Source organism: Dendrobium catenatum, unplaced genomic scaffold (assembly GCF_001605985.2).
Source record: "Dendrobium catenatum unplaced genomic scaffold, ASM160598v2 fragScaff_scaffold_974, whole genome shotgun sequence".
Classification (NCBI taxonomy): domain Eukaryota; kingdom Viridiplantae; phylum Streptophyta; class Magnoliopsida; order Asparagales; family Orchidaceae; genus Dendrobium; species Dendrobium catenatum.
In genome coordinates, this window is record NW_021319436.1 from 1,659,324 (window position 1) to 1,678,909 (window position 19,586).

Genomic DNA, 19,586 nt, shown 5'->3' on the forward strand with positions numbered 1-19,586 from the left:
TCAAAAACATAAAATTTTTTTACGTAAAAAATCCTATAAAAAGGAAAAACCACGAAGCCACTCCTGGTTGAAATGATTCTATTATAATTTGAATAAATTATAACTAACTGGTTCATCCTTGAAATTGAGGACGATCAGATTACAACAGTCAATTGTCGAGTTGAAATCTAATGACGAGCGGAGATCGGATTGAAATCTAACGACATTCGGTGGTCATGCGGAAATCCAGCATCAGTTAGCAAGCGAGTGGAAGTTTGGTGTTAGTCGATGGCTGAGCAAATTCTGGTGCCAGTCAATGGATGGATGAAAATTTGGTGTCAGTTCGGCGACCCTTGGTGGTCCGACAGTGTTCGAGGAGTCTAGTGATAAGAGAACTCTAGTTTCTCTCTCTTCCTTATTTTCCTTTTCTTCCTTGGATCCCTTTTCATAAGAATAAGTTGAAGGTTAAGGTTTCATTTGAGACATTTTTTTCACTGCTTTGTAAAATAGTTTTTTAGTACAAAAATTTCAAATTAAAAAATTTTTGTACTAAGAAACTGCTTCATAAAACAGTAAGAAAACTATCTCAAACGAAGTCTAAGTGTCAAATATTAGAGTTGTTGACAAAGCATTGGACATTCATGGTGGTGAACTACTAATGAAACTCCTTATATTATGAAGTTTCAATTATCTTACTAGGCATTTGGCCTAATCCTAGGTTATTCTTGTTATACAAAATTTTGTTTATGTTTTTAAATATAAGTGTCATTGTCTTTGATTTCTTTTGCATTGTTGGAAGTTCCAATAATATTATCCATGGTTATGATAGAATTAAAACACCCAACTATTTCCTTATGTGACATAAGTACCTTTTCAATGAAAGCCATAAGCTTCATTAACAAAGAAAGTATACTCATACTCAGTTCATACGATTTTCTAACTAAAGTTTATGACTAAACCCTCTTTACTTACTCCTATAATTAAAAAAATATATCTACTCCATCTGTCAAAGGCTAATTTTTGAAAATGAGCAGCTTCATAGTTGGAATAAGCAGGAGCACCGCAGGCTAAAATTTTAAAAAAGAGCTAATATGTCGAACAGTTCAGCACATTTAAGCTTCATTTGGGACGGTTTTCTTCTTGCTCCTTAAAATAATTTTCTAGTACAAAAATTAAAATTTTTGTACTAGAAAGCGGCTTGAAGAAGCAGTAAAAAAGCCATCCCAAACGGAGCCTTGGAATGGTTAAAGCTTCACAGATTTTGACCTGATTTTCATTAAAATCCCAAAAGAATCCTTTCAGTCGATTCAATCTTGTTCTATCTTTGCAAAAAAAAACCAGTTTGCATAGATAATTTCTTTCTTCAATATCTAAGATTTTCTTTTGAAACACTCAATGACATCTCTACACAGAGGCTTCATTTTGGATGAATTTCTTAGTACTTCTTAAAGCATTTTTATTATATGTTTTTTTTTAATTTTTTAACAAAAAATTGCTTTAAGAAACATGAAGAAAATCATCCCAAATTATACTTCATGATAATCAGATAATAATATATAAGTCTTTGTTCTTCATTAAAAAAAATAAAAAATAAAAAATCAACGTTTATTTGGACCGGTCTGACCATATTAACCCATAAAAATCGTCATAATTCATGAAATGAAGATTACTGGTCGAATAATCTGATTCTTATTTCAGAAGTTTCCATGGAGAAATTTTTACATTATCAAGAGGTACAAAATAAACACCCTTGCATCAGTGAATGACATGAAATTTCCTAATGTTACAATCAATCGAATAAGTAAAATTTTCGAAAAAGTTGCCGTGAGATGAGGAACATAGAGAAGACGACACAGACAACAGGTGCACATCAAGCAATAACTATAGTTCTGTAGCTCACGAGGACAGATAGAGTATTCTGCTTATGATGATGGTATTGGTACTCACACATCTTAGGATTTGATTGTATTTGTTGTTTTGATCTGCTTGGGAAGTGAATCATCCATCTGGTTGGTAGCTAGCCTCAGGTGCTGGACCTCCGTTGTCAGCGCTTCATTGAGAGCTGCAGAGCACATAAATGCATTGAAGTGTTCAGTCTGTAATTTGCCGGAAATAACACGATGGAGTTAACATTCTTGCTTTCTTTTCTAAAAAAATATATATGTAAAGGCTAATATAAGGTAATAAAATTCATCCTATACCAAATAACTAGTTAATGTGCAAGGAAGCTGAAATAAGCAGTCTGAACAGTTCAGTAAAGCCCAGGGTCAGAACCAACTTTAATTTTAGTGTGTGGGGGGGGAAGATTCTTCACTACAAAAAAATGGGTCAATAGCGAGCCCTATTTGTTCATATCCTTGTCGTATGCTTCACAGATATATCAGGGAACCAAGGGGGCAACGCCCCGCCGCCCCCTAGCGGAGTTTCGACCTGCTCGATTAGGTCGCGTGGTCAATGAGCAATGCCCCCATAACAAATTTTGGTTGTTAGGATATTTTTGGAATTCAAATGAATAAATAAAATGATGAATTCTATTTACTATTTGTTGGGGGCAATTGCCTAAAGATCAATAGTATTTTAAAAATTTTAGGGGGGCAATTTGTTATACCGGTCCAGTTGGTCCGCACAGGACCGACATTTTGCGAGATCTCCGCCTCCTACGGAGATCGGGCGTCCCGACCGCCCAAGCGGACCATTTTAGGAAGGATTTTTTAGGGATTTGAGAGGGAAATTTGAAGGTAGGGACTGTTTAGGGAATTCCTTTTGATTTGTATGCATTAAATAATTGATTTTTCTAAGGTTTGGATATCTTGAATTTGGCTGAAATTTGAGATCTCTTAGATTTAGGTTTTCTTTGGGCAATAGCGGCGCCTAGAGATTTGGGAGAGATCGATCCTCCTCTCGAATAGAGGATCAAGTGTATCTTGCTATTTTTCATGTTCCTTTCATCAAATAATATAAATTTTCTACTGTTTTTGTGGATTGGTGCGGGTTATTGTGAAGATTTTCGCTGTTTTGAGAAGATTGATAGGAAGTACTCGCGATCTACACGTGTTTCCTATCACAATTGCCTAAAAAATCTTGTAATAAAAACAAAAATAGATAGAGGGTGATAAGTTATCTAAAGAATAATATAATAAATTTTTTTAGGGGGGGGGGGGGGGCAATTGAGAGGGTTCCACCCCTCGTCAAGCCTATTAATCGGTGTAACCTAACCTTAATTGCACAAGGTAAGCATAGAATTCATGAAAAAAAGGAAGCATCATGAATAAATGCAATAAATTAAAATTCAAGAAACTTTTCTATGTTTTCTTTTGAGATGATTTGTTGTCTGTACCCTTTTTCCTCGGTCAAACCAGCAGCCTGTACTAGTTTCTGGTTCATGACGTGTGATTATGAGAAGAGGCAGAGAACTTTGTTAATTGGGCGTGAAAAGAAAAAAAAAAAACAAGTGGTCGCCTGTTTTAAGAGAAATTATTGGGTGTGTACTATGCAAAACAGTTTTATGTGCGAAGTACTAGAATACACAACTAAGTACTCGCCTATGTACTCAATTTTTTAGTGCATAGCAAGTATGTACTCATTGCATACTAAAAAAAGTACACAAGCTATGTACTCATACTGTCCGCAAGTAATGCATGCAGTCCGCACCTCATGGTTTCTTTTATTTTAAAATAGAGAAAAAAAAAAGTTGCATTGCTGGTGTGTTAAATGAAGACAAAAGAGAGTGAGGAGAGGAATGAGGGGAGAGAGAAAGAGGAAGAGGAGAGAAGAAGGCATTTAAGTGAGAAGTCAAAGAGAAAAAAAAATTTTGTTTTGCTCTTTAATGTTGGACTTTAAGATAAAGGGGCATAAAATAAAAAATAAAGTAAAACAATTTTCTAGGATTAGATGGGGGCATTTAAAGAATATTAACAAAAATATTTTTGGAGATAAGATTTTAGATCGTAATGTTGTTGTTGTTGTTGTTGTCTTTAATGTTTGTTTAGATGCGTTTCCAGCATGGAGTGTAAGCACAACTATTTTATTGTGATAGAAAACAACCACCAAAACAGAAAAACTTGCAGAAATTCAGATTAAAACAGCAAGTTCGAGCAGATTTTGATAAAAACTGTAGAAAAATCTCTAAAACAACACTTGAAATTCACTAATAGATGAAAGGAAACAACCTCATACAATGAATCTTCAATTCGAGAGGAAGATTCAACTCTCCATCTCTCTAGCCAAAGCCTAGAGCCTAAAAGCAAAACACAAGATCTCCAATTCAACCTCCAAATTCAAGATAATCCTAACCCTAGCCAAAAGAAAATTACTTAAAGTAAAATACAATTAACTAATCCCTAAACAGCACCCACATTTGAATTTTCCCTCCTAAACCCATGCTCCAATCAATGATCAGGCCCCACCCCTGTTCCGCCCACCTCCCAGTTCTACCGCCCTCTAAGGGTCCACCTCTTGTAGCAATGAACCGGTCCAGAAGGGACCGGTTCAGCTTGGGCCGGCCTGACATATTGCTACACAGTAATGTTTGAAGAAAATTCAGCGATGCTAGAAATATATTGAATTGTTAAAAGGAATGTTAATCAAGGTTTTTGATATATTCTCCTCCAAATCCCTTGCTTTATTATTATACGCCTAACTATTCAAATAATGTGCGAAATTTTGTTGCACCCTTTTTTTATTATAGTGAAATATTTTCTTAGCGAGTCTGTGCATGAGTCAATCTTGTAGAACAACCTTAAATTTCATGTCTTATATTTTGAATTTGTACAATTTTTCTCTTGTCCTCAGGTTTGCTCTTGTGGCCATTTTTCTAATCATACTAAATATTTTATAGTGTTTCACTACCAATAAAAAGAGTAGTTTAGAGCGTGTACACAAATAGGATGTTAAAAATTCATATTTGATCACCCACAAATTTCAATGCATAACAAGCATCTCAGTGAAATTCAAAAGCATTGAGCTTGAGCCTGATTTTTCTCAGTTTGACTAGACCAATAATCACAAACTTGGGATAATGTGTCAACAAGAAAAAAAATAGTGCCTTGCATCGAGACCATGAACATATTTATGAAATTGCCACTTGGTGCATTCAAATTGCCAACTGCACACATCAGCAATACCAGCCATCATCGGTTCTTGTTGGCCACTCTAGTAATACAAGCCAAAGCAAGCCGGTTTGATTAGCCTAGGGGGGGCGGCAATGTGCAATTATATTTTAATCATTAGAGGGTGTGATTATTATTTTTTTGATAAAAATTAAAATAACTCTCATAATGTCTATACATAGACCCCACATCAATTTGGTTGGAAAGTGACTTAAAAGACAACTTCGAATCTGATAGGAAATACTTGAGTTCGCAAGTAATCATATCGGACTTACTTGAGTTCACAAGCAACCCTAATAAAAAATTGGTAAAAACTGTGATAATACCCAAGAAAGATACTTAAACAACCCGAAAACAATGGACTTTTATTAAGCAAATCAAACATAAGAAAAGATACAAGTGATCATTTATTTGAGAGGAGGATCGTTCTCTCCCAATCTCTAGACGCAAGGTCTAGAGTCCAAAACTCCCAAGAGCCTCCAAGACTTCACCAATCTAAGCGTGCCTTAACCCTTCCCTCCTCATCTCTATTTATAAGCTTTCATAGCCCCTAACCGCCCCTCTCACCTTCCATAAATATATTTAATTTAAATTTTAAATTCCTTAGTGGACCCCACCTTGGGAGGCAAGCCTAAAATAGGGTTGTGGGCCCTACAAGCTTAGGCGGCAAGCTTGGGAGAGGCGGTTCAAACCGCCTTTGGTCCGCCATGGCCGGCCCACGTGGGGCCGGCTGGGTCGGTGTTGGCACCGACCTATCAGAATCCTCCCAGAAGTTTTGGAAGCAAACACCACAATAGCTGTAACTACCAATTAACTAAAGTTGTCATCTCAAATAAACTCACTAGTCACTACTCATGAATGAACCACACATAATTTTCTAATAAACCAACACCTAATCACATCCCCATCTATTCATTAATAGTCGTGGGCATTGGCTATCTCCGTTGTTGTTTCCTTTAAGCCTGTGTTGTTGCCACCTTTGAGTTCACTGCAGACAATCATAGCCTTTTTAATATTCTCGCCACTAGAAATATGGACCGTAGCTTTGAGTTTTAACCATTCACGTCCCCACAAGACCTCTAATAGCTCAAATTAACCAGACAAAGGCGATATTTTGTGCTCCATTCCAAGATATTAAAAGCCATTTAATTGGGCAGATCCACATAATTTTTTTTCTTTTTGATTATTTCATATGAAAACTTTCGTTCCTTTATGCTACTTTACTAATCTAATTATATTTGAGATCGAAAAAGCTGATGCAAATGAAATCAATCATCATCCTCCAGGTTAAATTTTTTGCATGCAATAAACACAAATTGTCAATAAATATTTATTTGGGTTAGATTAATCAAGTCATGATGTAAACTTGAACTCGATCTAAGTTATTGAACATTGAACTAGCTCGAACTACTCACAACCAGAAAGTCACCTGAAGCTTCACTTGACAAGAAGTTACCTAGGGCCACATCACTGACAAATCGCCTAAGAGATAGCCTTAACTAAGTCATAAAATTCAATTGAAAAAAAATCAAATATTATCCATTCATTGAGAGTACTCAATTATCATACTTGCCAAAGGGATCTCACTTGGAGTGCTCGTTGTCGATGAATGTACTTATCCGCATTACAAAATTTGCCTACTTGCTTGGAGTAACCTCGGACTCACCAAGTTAACTTGCATGTTACATAACTAGCTTTAGAGGGTTGGGCTGCAAATGAACAGAACCGAGACGAACTGAGTAGTTGCTTGTTCATATTTGAACTTGTTTATTATTAGCTTGTTCAAGATTGGTTCTAGCTCGATTTAAGCTTTTTTGTTAGGGTTCAAGCTTAGTTCGTTTAAAAGAATAGATGTTCATATTTAGATTGTGTTTGGTTCATGTTTGGTTCATTTATGGTTATCGAGTTTTAAATAAATGAGCCTAATCGAACCTACAAACAAACAATCACCTACAGCCTGTTTACGAACATATATAGAGATTGTTTTCGATCTACCAAACGAGTCCGTTCACGAACAAACAAGCCCATAAAATGATTCTTCTTATAAACAAGTTTTTTAATAAACACTTTAAACAAAATTATGTGAAAATATATAAAATAAAGATTCAATCAAGCTTCTTATCAAGCGTGTTCACGAGCTTTAATTGATATTGTTCATGAACATAAACGAGTCGAATGTATAGTTGTTCAAGTTTGTTTATTTAACAGTCGAGTATTTCAAAAATTGTTCAAACATGTTTGATTACTTAAACAAACGATCATGAACAAACTGTAATCAAGCCGAGTCACGAGTCGCCTGTCGAATGCTCAGTTCATTTGTAGCCCTAATAGAGAGATAGCTACTACTTTTTTCTATATAATTGAATTAATAAATCAGCTGTAGTGTCAACCGTGATTTTTGCCTCTGAATAGGACCAGAGGTCAAACATGGGCATATAAAAATTAGCAAGTAAAATATTTGGACTATGAACTGGGTTCTCTTTTTCTTTGAATTGTGTTTTCTTAGCTCAATTAGATTTTTCTCTTATAACCAAAGGGGTTTGGCCGAATACTCCATAAATAAGTTTTCTAAGAGATATTCCAATATCTACCAGTTCTCTCTCTTTCTCTCTCACACATTTCTTAAGTAAGGTCTAGGTTATCTTCCACCAAAAAAACTTTAAATCCACCACATATATGGAAGAGTGTAATCATAGAGTATGAATCTATATTGCAATTGTATGATATTTACTAAACAAATTTTAGAGCTAAATGAAAAACATTACAATTACTTCGAAGGGGTACCCAAAAAAAATAAACAGTAGGAAACATTTATATGAAACAAATTTAAATAAAACTAATTTGGTGAATTTCTAAATTTTCAGACAACCATTTAACAAATACTGATATTGGGTAATTTACCCTTTTCCATTTCAATTATTTGGTTCAAGAAAAACTTTTAGAAAGCTGTGTATGTTTGCTAATCTATGATTTCTTGTGCGTGCTTAAGTTCCATTGAAGAATAGACGCCTCCTCAAACATAGGTTCCATATATAACTTTCAGTCACAAAGTTTAGAATATCACATACTTGGAATAGAAATCCTATAAGGAATTCCTTATGGAAAGAAATTCATATAAGAAATTTCGATCTCCACTCAGTATACATTTATAACAGTAATTTTATGTTGTATGTGTTTCTATTAATGATATTAAAATAAGAGAAGAAATTTCTTATAGAATTTGTCCAAATACTAGCATGTCATATGTGAAAGTAAAATTTGTATTCAATAGACTTTTGACAGTGCCTGATTTATTGTAATGTTTTGCTGATGCGGGACATATATGAAATTATGATTTAGATAAGGATTTTTCCACTCTTATTGATGAAGAGCAAATAAATTAAATCTTTATGGTGATTTATACAATGAAATAAAATACTAAGAGCGGTGACATAAGCTTAGGCCAAGTTACATACAGAAAGTAAGAACCACAAAACAACCCATTACTCTTGATGTTGCCTACAAGATGTGTTTCAACAAGAAATCCCTAATCTAACAATAAGAGTGGTGCTATGAAATATCCCTCACACATTTCTACTTAACACTAAGCTTTAGCGGAGTGTTGCAAGATTTGCATGAATCAATCGAAACCACAAGTAGGAGGGTCAATTTTTGAGACGACCCGAAACACGACCCAAACCCGAAACGGGTCAGGTTCGGGCTCAGCAAATCAACCCGTTTTAAAAATCAGGTCGGGTTCGGGTTGACCCAGCAACCCAAAATTGATCTGAAAGTGACACGAAAACTCATTTTTGACCAGAAAACCCGAGATTGACCCGTTTTGACCCATTTTTGACCCGAAAACCTGAGATTGACCCGATTTTTGACCCAAAAACTGGCAATTTTGGGTCAACCCCGGGTCATTCGTGTCAGGTTGGGTTGACTCGGACCCGAATTGGGTCGGGTTCGGGTCCAGAAACCTAACCCGTTTTTAAAAACGGGTCGGGTTCGAGTTGACCCGAATAGTGCGGGGTCAGTTCCGGGTTCGACCCGAACCCGACCCTTTGACCCGAATTGACACCCCTAACCACAAGTAAGGATCAATGAGGAAGGAATAAGAGAAGAAAAGAGTTCACCCTTGTCGAGATTAAACTCGAAGAAAAGCTGAAAAAAAAGAAGTTCTTGATAGCTGTTTGACAGATGTTCTTTGTGGGGACGGCACTTAGGAACCTTCCCGCAAGCTTGGAGAGCAGTTGGTGGCTGCAAGAACCTGTGGACAACACAACTCTCTGCCCAAAAAATTCTGGATAGCAAATTATCCAATCCTGAAATGTTGGACACACCTCTAATAAACTTTCCATATCCTGATGTCCTTATCATTTGCATCCATGGCTTTTGATTTCATTGTATAAGGTCATTGATATGCCTCCTTCCCCCATCCACATAACAATTAGTTAGTGATCATACACTCTCACATCTCTCTCCTTTTGCTAGACAGAAACTATGTACAATGTAGCCTCCCTAACGCCTTCTACCAAAAAATAAGCAAAACAATATATATGAAGAGTCAAACCTTATACCTTATTTTCAGAGGCCAAAATAATACCACTCAAACGAGTAGTTGGTGGAAAGTGTATATATTCTAAAGACTATTTGATCCATTGGTTCAAAATTATGGTGAAATAGTGTGGATTACTTATCTTATCCATTAACTTTCTATAAAAAATAAATGAAGTGAATATAAGACATGATTCTTTAGGTGAAATTTTGCAGAAGAAATAAAAAATAAGGAAAAACTCAGTTGAAATTTCTTCCACTTGTAGTAGATACAAATTACATAAAGATGCTCTTCCCCAAACTCTGGAAAGGTATCAATACAAATCAACTGCATATATGATGTTTTTGATATCCTGGGTGTTGGCAATATAATCGATGATCGAGATGACCTTCCTCCCAAGGGAGAATGTAGCATGCTCTGAAGACAATGGAAGAAGCAAAGTTGAAAGGCCAAGGAGGTCACTGAGGATGTTAAGTACAAATCTCCCCTTAGAGATGGTAGTTGTATGACCTAAAGGTGAGGTTCGACGGAGGAATGATATTGGAAAGTTGAGGAGATGAAATTCAACACAAGATCAGTGACAATGCCTACGTCATCGACCTTCCCCGTGACATTTTGACACCGTCCACCTTCAACGTTGCAGATATCAGTCCCTACCACTCTGCTGACTCGGCCGTGACAAAAATCGATTCGCTGGACGTGAATTCTCCTGAAGTGGGGGAGAACTGATGTGGGAACATCTTTACATTTTGTTTTATGAAGGATTATTGTACCTAGAGACCTGCCACCTCTCACCTTATGCTATTCTCTCCACTTCATATATTACTAAATATAGTAGCTATAGCACACCAGGCAGTTGGACCCTTGATTGGCCTCTTTTAGCTGGTATACCGTCCCCTATATGGGACTAGGGGAGAACATTTAGAACTCATTTTTTACAGAATATACTACATATAAGTTTTCTACTGTTTCATTGCTTGTTTTGTTTCCTGTGTTTTCCTATTTTCTTGCTCCCACAGCACAAGTTCTTTAAGCAACAGTTATTGGATTGTTTATGCCAAAGTAGCCTAACTGACAACTCATGCAATCGGTGAAATAAAGTAAATGGACAAATAATTTTTTGGATGAAAATTAAAAAAATAATAATAAATAAATAAAGAAAGAAAAACTCATGCAACCTGGTCCGATTTGAATAGCTTCTACTAATATATAGAAAACACAAATGTATGCCTTTGTCATAACTTGAGGGTTGCAGTAATATAAGGCAAGTGAAAGTAGGTTCTCAACATTCTCGACAGGTGATGCTATAAGGTTGAGTATTAGGCTTGTCCTAATATGAGAGGCAAAGGCAACACAACTTGAAGGTTGCAGATGAAGTCACGCTAAAAGAATACGGAGGTCATTGAGGGTGCTATGGATAGTGTAAAAGTTGAACATCTTCAAGGTCAGAGGGAAATCAAGATGGTCCTCTTTGTGGAGGGGCAAATGATGCAAACTTAAGGTGGAGGTTGAGGCAGTGAAGGTTATGGAGATGACTAAGGGTAGGTAGGGTTGTCCTTCTTCTGAAATGAGAGATTGAATGAACTGAAAGCAACAAGCAAAGCAATGCAGGAAGGTGAAGGTGGTGACTGAGGGTAACTTGGATGATCCTCCTAGAGATGGATACAACACGACCATAAGGTTAAGAACAAGCTGACACATAAATGTCTTATAGGTGATTGGTTCTCCTTATGAAGGAGGAAATTGTCCACCCAAGAAGGTCGTGGTGGTAATTGAAGGCATTTAAGATGGTTATTCTCGTAGAGGTGGAGACAAAAATGAATTTAAGACGATAGGCGAGGAAGTGCTTGTGATTAAGTCAGTCTTTTATTAGGAGGTGCATATAGAATATATTCGAGAATACAAGAGACTATTTATGAGAATTTCATCAGGTTCTTATCACAATGCGATGTGTCCCAACTGGAAATCTCTCCTTCCTTAAACGAACCATGACTAGCTCTCCGGGCTAGAAGGTCTTGGCTTTGAGATGTACGTCCGCCGCTCGCTTGTTCACATCATTGGAGGTTTGTAATTTGTCACGAACAGTATCCAACATTGACTTGAAGTCCCCCGCTAGCTTGTCCGCCTCAGGATTACGGCACTTCGGCAATATTGTGACGTCTATAATATGATTAGGAGGTTTAGTGTAGACGATATTAAAAGGACAGATACCAGTGGATCAATTGCTCATGGAATTGTAGGCAAACTCGGCTTGGCTCAAGACGTCGTCCCATTTCTTTGGATTGTCTGCACTAGACATTATAGCATGTTGCCCAATGTGCGATTCACCACCTAAGTTTGGTTGTCGGTCTGATGGTGGTAGGCCGAGCTTAAGTTGATGTCGGTTTGAAGTTGTTTCCCAAGCTCTCTCCAAAAGTGACTAATGAACTTGATGTCGCGATCAGAAATGATACTTCGGGGCAAGCCATGGAGGCGGACAACTTCCTGAAAGAATAATCGAGCAATGTCGAGTGCGTCTGAAGTTTTCTTACAAGCTATGAAGTGAACCATCTTAGAAAATCTGTCAACAACTACCATGATCGAATCAACGCCCCTCTTAGTTCGTGGCAACCCGAGTATAAAATCCATACTGAGGTCTTCCCAAATAGAAGTTGGAACCGGCAACGAGCTGTATAGTCCCGTATTATGGCTATGGCCTTTATAAACTTGACATACAGGGCAATTTCGCACATACTTCGCAACATCCTTTCGTAGGTGCAGCCAAAAAAATCGTGACTGCGTTTGCTCAATGGTCTTCTCCCGCCCCACATGTGCGGCCAATACGCCATCATGAATTTCTTTTATTAATTTTAGGCAGACTGAGCAATCAGGTATTCATAATGAGTTGCCTTGGAATAGAAACCCATGGTGAAGTGTATAATCATCAACCGGTTGCCCAGCCAAACATTTCTCCCATGGCGAAGCGAAGTCTTTGTCCGTGCTTAGAGATCCTTGAGCGCCTCTACTCTGGTAATCTCCGATTGAAATTGAATTATGAGAGCAGGTCTTCTACTTAACACGTCTGCGACTCTATTATGCAAGCCGGATTTATGTTTGAGCACAAAACTAAACTTTTGCAAGAAGACAACCCATCTAGAGTGCATTTTGTTGATGCTTTTCTAGGTATTTAGAAATTGCAAGGCTTTATTATCGCTGCTTAGAACAAAGTCATTGTGCAGCAGATAGTGTTCCCATTGCTTGAGGGCTCGGATCACTGCATAAAGTTCTTGTTCGTATGCTGACCACTTCTGTCGAGCTGGGCTTAGTTTCTCGCTGAAGAACTCAACCAGTTTGTCATCTTGTGAAAGCACGACGCCAGTCCCTATAGCAGAGGCGTCCGTATCAACATGAAATGCCTTGCTTAAGTCGAATGCTACCAGCACCGGTGCCGAGGTGAGCGCATCGTTGATGGTGCAAAAGCTTCGTTGTTGTTCGTCGCCCCACTAAAAAGAGCTAGATTTTAAGCAATCAGTGATCGGGGCCATGATTATGCTGAAACCACGGATGAATCTCCTGTAAAAATTTGCCAATTAGTGAAAGCTTCAGATTTTTGTCAATGTGCTAGGTGGCGGCCACTGCTGGATAGTGAGAATTTTGTTCGGATCCATAGCTACTTCTTGAGCTGAAACAACATAGCCCAAAAAATGAACATAGGAAGTGGCAAATTCACATTTGATTGTGTTTAAGTATATCTTGTGGGCTCGTAACAAGTCAAGGACACTCCGCAGGTGTCCCCAATGTTCATCTATGGATGGACTAAAGACTGAAATGTCGTCGAAGTAGACCACCCAATACTTGCCTTATAGAGACTATAAGACTTCAGACATTAGTCTCAGAAATGTCGTCGGTGCGTTGCACAAGTCGAAAGACATAACTTTCCATTCAAATAACCCATTGCGCGTCTTGAAAGCCATCTTCCATTCGTCGTCGAGTCGAATTCTAATCTGATGGTACCCGCTCCTCAAGTCAAGCTTTGAGAAGAACTTAGCTCCCGCCAAATAATCCAGCATATCCTCCATTCTTGGAACTGGTAATCGGTACTTAACGATTATTTTATTGATATCCAGGTTATCAATACACATCCTCCACGACCTGTCTTTCTTGGGGACCAATAATGCCGGCACTGCACATGGACTGAGGCTCGGTTGAATCAATTGCTTGTCCAGAAGTTCGTCGACAATCTTCTATAGTTGTTGGTGTTCGGTGGGGCTCATTTTATAATGTGGCAAGTTGGGTAGTGCAGCCCCTGGAGTAAAATCTATTTGGTGTTCTATAGACCGCATGGCGGTAATTCCTTGGGGAGGTCTGCAGGCACAACGTCCGCAAAATTAGCCAGTAACTTCTTTACTTCAGGCGGATAATTGACTTGGGTTGTCTCGGGGTTGGATTCAGCTAACAAGATAACAACAATGGATTTGGCTTCTTTCCCCGTCTTCAAAAGTGAGCTGCCCGATACAATGCCAAGATCAGGCCTGCGGCCCCCTTCATCGCCTGTTGGGGATGATAAAATTGGCAGTAGCCATAACTTGCTTCCCTTTCACTCAAAAGAGTACGCATTTGCTCGCCCATCGTATGTAGCTCCCGTGTCAAATTGCCACGGTCTACCAAGAATTAAATGACAAACATCCATATCAAGAGCATCACATAGTATTTCCGTGGTGTAGTGTTTACCAATGGAGAAATGTACTCGGCCCATGTCCAACACCTGAATGTCGAGGCCTTTTTTTTACCCAACTGATCCTATAAGGATTTGGGGTTTTAGTGGTCTTGAGTTGCAGTGCTTGTTATACAACTCTTGAGATAATATTTTCGGTGCACCCATTGTCGATCAAGAGGTCACAAACCTTCCCTTTGATAGTGCACTTTGATATGAAGATAGCATTGCGTTGTGAGACAATGTTCTGACTAGGTGTGAGCAACAATTTCTGCAACAAACAACCGATTCTCCTTCATCCCCGGCTATTTCTTCATCCTCTTCTCCGCCTTCGGCTTCAGTCACGGAATTGTGAGGGTCCGACTCGCCTTCAAGAAGTTGTAGCTTTGACGGTTTGGGCATTCATTGGACTTATATCCTGGCAGGAAGCACCTGAAACATTTCAGTGTAGTAGATCGGCCATACGTATTTTCCTTTGCTGGGCCCTTCATTTTATTTTGAACTGCTTGTTGGGCGGCATCGCTGCGGGTACCGATTTAGGCACCGGCTTTGATACACTGTTATAATTGGAGCTTTGGCCCCGATTTTCTGCTGCGGGAAAATCACTGAACTGCCGGCATTATGGTAGAGAACGGGTTGGCCGATTGGACTGCATTTTGGCCTTTAAAGCGAAGTTTACCGCCTGGGAAAGCGACCACACCGAATTCAATTCTAACTTGTCTTGTATAGATTCTTTCAATCCCCCGACGTAACGGGCTACTACTTGATTAGTAGTCTCGTTCAAGTTGTTACGAGCACTGAGGCGATAAAACTCTTACGTGCAATCGCTCAAGCTCCGATGGCCCTGCATGCACTGTTGAAACTTCGTGTATGGAATTTGTTCATAGTCCGTAGGCAAATAATGGATTTGCAATAGTTGCTTCATTCTAACCCAAGTTCGGGCGTTGCCTTTCCCTTCCCGGTGCCGACTTTGAAGTAATTGCTGCCACGATGCGCTTGCTCCCCCTCGCAACCGACATGCTACATATTTCACTTGTTTGTTTTGCGGAATATCCATATATTCAAATAAAGTCTCTATAGACTGTTCCCAATCTAGGAAGTCCTCAATATGTAATTTTTCGTCAAAGAATGTGATATCCATTTTTACCTTAAACTCCCCTTGGTGTCTGGGCGGAAAATCAGGACGATGGCGATGATGAGGGAAATACTGCGGAACTTCTTCGTCGCCTGAGTCTGAGGCATTCTGCTTCTGTTGAAGACCAAAATCAATGTCCGAATCGGTTAACTCTGGAACATCAGCCCGCCCCCGACGTCCGCCTTTGGCACGCGGAAGAGTCGCACGATGAGTTGGGGAAATAGAGGGTGGCGGCAGTTGGACATTGTCGCCGCCGGCTTTAATATTCTGAAATTCTAACCGTACCTCTCTGGTGAATCGATAAAACTCTGTCTTGAGTTCCTCCAATTGTTTAACAATCTTGGATTGAAACGCCCACGGAGCACTTTCGCCTTGATCACCGTCAAAGGCGAGTTGTCTACTACTCTCCGCCATTTCTTATCTCCAAGCTCTGATACCAAGTTACTGTGGGAGCAAGAAAATAGGGAAACACATGAAACAAAACAAGCAATGAAACAGTAGAAATCTTCTCTACAGTATATTATGTAAAAACTGAGTTCTAAATGTTCTCCTCTAGTCCCATATAGAGGATGGTATACCAGCTAAAAGAGGCCAATGAAGGGGCCAACTGCCTAGCGTACTATAGTACTATATTTAGTTATATAGGAAGTGAAGAGAATAGCATAAGGTGAGAGGTGGCAGGTCTCTAGGTACAATAATCCTGCATAAAACAAAATGTAAAGATGTTCCCACATCAACTTGTAGTTTATATATTGTATTCCTACTTCTAAATACATGTTCAAAAACATCAGCAGGACTTTTGGCTTTCTAGGGTCGAGAGACGTATATATGATTGATTGGCCACACCATGTGTAGAAATGAGATTTTACTGAACAAAAATATGGATAGAAAATTGGGCAGCACAGTAAGCTTGCATCAAAGGCTAAAACCACCCAAATTTACGGGGTGCTTGGCTAAAGTAGGGGTTAGTAAATCCAGTAAATCAAAATTTGGTAAATTTTGAGAAGATTAGAACTTGAAATCTAATTGGCATAACAACTGTTAAGTATTTCTAAATCCTGATCATAAACTATTTCGCAATTTGTTTCAAGATTTAAAGTTGGTAAGAGGAGAAATTATTAAATTCTGTGAATAGTAAGATTAAACAAATTCTAAATTTAAATGTGAGATTTATCGTAGTAGAAAGTTTTAAAATTCTTTGGCAATATTTAAGCTAAATCTTGCTTAAATTCTGCTAAATTAAATAGGAAAGATATCAAACAGCTGACGAAGCTATTAAAAATGACTGTATTCAGCATCACAAAAATAGAAATTTAATTACCATCTCGTAGTTGTGCCTGCTGCTCCATGGATTGAAGCCTAATCTTTAGTTCATTGTTCTGAGTAGCAAGCCCAGATGAGTCTCTCTATCGCTCACACAAACAAATACACACATTTAGAGCAGAAAATGAAGATCATGAAGGAAGATTTAACCAGCTCAAGTAAGTAAAATCTTTTACAGAATCGGCACACCCACCTGCAGCAAAGTCAGCTGCGTAGATAATGTAGTGGCTTCAGTCTGCAACGTCTGAACTCTGCGTTCCAACTCTGAAATATACCTCATCTTTCGTTCCTTTGAACGAGCAGCAGACTGCCGATTAGCTAATACCCTGAAATCAAAGGATCAGCAAACAATCTTTTTATCGTTTTAATCCAAATTATGATTGCATTTAGAATTAAAAATTAAAAAAAAAAAAAAACAAGAATAAAACCTTTTGGCACGCTTTGGGTCGGCAAGAGCGATCTCCTCCAATCTTTTGTCCGACATGATCTTCTTTAGCTCCGCACCGCTAAACTCTCCATTCCCGAATTCCAAGCTAAATGATCCATCCATCAACTCGCTCTGACAACCCTGACTTCTCTTCGACCCAGGAGACGGCGGAACCCTAGCTGATTCCTCACCGAAGTTTAGTCTTCTCATCAATCCATCCATTGAAATGCTCCTGAAGTGCCGCGGATGCGTAGCAGCGGAAGCTGATTCAGCAACCGCAGCGCAGTCAATCGCATTGCTCTCAGCCTCGCTCTCGCTGCTATAAGCACCGTTCCTGCTGGTTCCGCCACCCCTGCTGTCCATTTCCTCGCGATATCCATCCAAATTGAGGAACGCATCAAAGAGGTCGTCGGAGACATTCCGGTCAGGTTTCCTATCTCCGGCGCCCTCGGCCCGGTCGAAACTAGGATTCAGCTTCAGCGATGGAGGAGCGGCGGGTAGGAACCCTAGAGGAATATCGCTGGCAGAGCGACGATGAACCTTTCGAGGCGGAAAGCTGTCGCCGGCGGCGGATTCAGAAATGGATGAAGTCGGCGAGGACTTACGGTGAGGGGTGGGGATTAATGGAGGCAGCAAGTCAAGGGAGAATAAGACCGGTTGGGAAATTGACTGGTTGTGATTTCCGCCGGCGGAAGGATACCCCGTCGGCGGCGCGGCGTGGGAGTAGGGAGGCGTCCGAGGAATGCCGGATCTATCCATGGATGGAATTGAGCACTGCAGCGTGATTAATTGGCTGAAAGCCTTTTAAACTCTCACCATGCTTTAGCTTTGACTTCCTTCGATCTCTCCGTGATCGGACGGAGAAATCTGAGGAAGTGGAGTCGAGCATATAATAAAAAATTCAGAAACTGGTTGGGATTTCGGGAGATAAAGGCGACGTCGAGGCGAAATCTCGGGCCAGTATTTCCGTGTCGGCACCGTAAACTGCGCCAGGCGCCTCTATAAACTTGGACGTCAGCATCATATATTGACCAATTAGCACCAAATATAACGGCTAATCGGCCGGTAATCCGGGTAATAGTTAGACGGCACGGATGGGATCAGACTCCTGTGTCGGTGCTCGGTCGTTGTCTCGTGGATGAGAGTAGCCATGAGAAAGGTTCATAATTCCCGCTCAATACTGATTTATAATTTATCCGTTTGATAAATGGAGTGAGATTTGCATAATGATTTTGAGAAGATTTTTTTATTATTTTTTTAAAGAAATTGTTTAGCACAAAAATTAAAAAATTTGTAATAAAAAACTGTATTAAGAAGCGGTAAGAAAGCAATCCCATACTACGATTTTAATTTGATAAAAATAGAGATGTTAATAAATGATCTTATTTGTCAATTCTATCTAAAAATTTTAGATTTTATATATATATATATATATATATATATTCATGAAGCTATATATGATTATGGTGTGACATATAGAATCATAGCACAAAATTATATGTATTTTTTATAAATATTGATACGTCGTCATGAAATCATCTTGATCGAGCACGAATCTCGAAGCAAAAACCAACCAGAAAACTTTAAAAATTAAATCCGGGAGCACCTGAACTTCAATTTCAGCGAGCTTATCGTCAAACTGAGCGTCTCTGAAATACGAACCCAACGACACCAAATTCAACTCAATCCGAGTCCAAATAAGTCTAAATCGAAGACTCAAAGTGCTATTATAAGATTTGAATCACAATTTGAGTTACCAAATGGTCCCGATTTTAATGAGCTTATACTCGAATCGAATGGCTCGACGAGAAGAATCCAACGAACCCAAGATCACTGAATTCTGACATCACTAAGGACTTCAAATGTTTGATGAACGGTGCACAATCAAGGGATTCGATATCGGTCGTCCATTCAAACCACTCTCAATTCGCCACTAATCTCACACCTATTTACGGGCTATGCCACTCCAGAAAAACTATAAATAGAGCCCTCATTCTTCATAAGAGGGGACTCAAGCAAGAAGTGAGAAGAGAGAGAAGCCAGAAAAAGAGAAGAATCAGTTCCTCCTCGACCACCGCCGGAGTTCTTCCCGCCGCCTGAATAGGCCGGAATTCTACCGGATGTTTGGGAAACGTCGAGATTTTGCAAAACTTTATTTTAATTCAGGAAAAACTTAGTGTAATATGATTGTCCAAACTTGTGGGACGAATCAACTTCTTGTAATTTACGCAACACTAGTGAAACTTTTCAACTAGACGTGGCCCCGTGGTTTTTCCCCTTTTCAGGGTTTTCCACATAAAAATCCTAGTGTTCACTTTCTTTTCTGTTTGTGTGCTAAATATTTGAACAACGCTCAGACATAAATTTGTAAACTCTACCGCCGT

General features: G+C 39.0%; 1 protein-coding gene across 1 annotated transcript; it reads right to left on the minus strand.

Annotated features, from left to right (window-relative positions):
• Positions 1 to 1,639: 1,639 nt before the first annotated feature.
• On the minus strand, positions 1,640 to 18,208 carry LOC110101931 (transcription factor RF2a). Its single transcript, XM_020830039.2, has 4 exons — positions 17,204 to 18,208; positions 16,969 to 17,101; positions 16,774 to 16,858; positions 1,640 to 2,041 (listed from the first exon to the last, which is right to left on the minus strand). Exons 1-4 carry the CDS (start codon positions 17,959 to 17,961, stop codon positions 1,932 to 1,934), a joined length of 1,086 nt encoding a protein of 361 aa, XP_020685698.1. The 5' UTR covers positions 17,962 to 18,208; the 3' UTR covers positions 1,640 to 1,931.
• Positions 18,209 to 19,586: the final 1,378 nt, after the last annotated feature.

Excerpts from the sequence above, each read along its gene's own strand:
- LOC110101931 (XM_020830039.2), bottom strand. The coding sequence starts at position 17,961 with ATGGATAGATCCGGCATTCCTCGGACGCCTCCCTACTCCCACGCCGCG. Across the intron at positions 16,859-16,968 it reads CGCAGCTGACTTTGCTGCAG|AGAGACTCATCTGGGCTTGC; the intron begins GTGGGTGTGCCG and ends TGTGAGCGATAG. Across the intron at positions 2,042-16,773 it reads GCAGGCACAACTACGAGATG|CTCTCAATGAAGCGCTGACA; the intron begins GTAATTAAATTT and ends TGTGCTCTGCAG.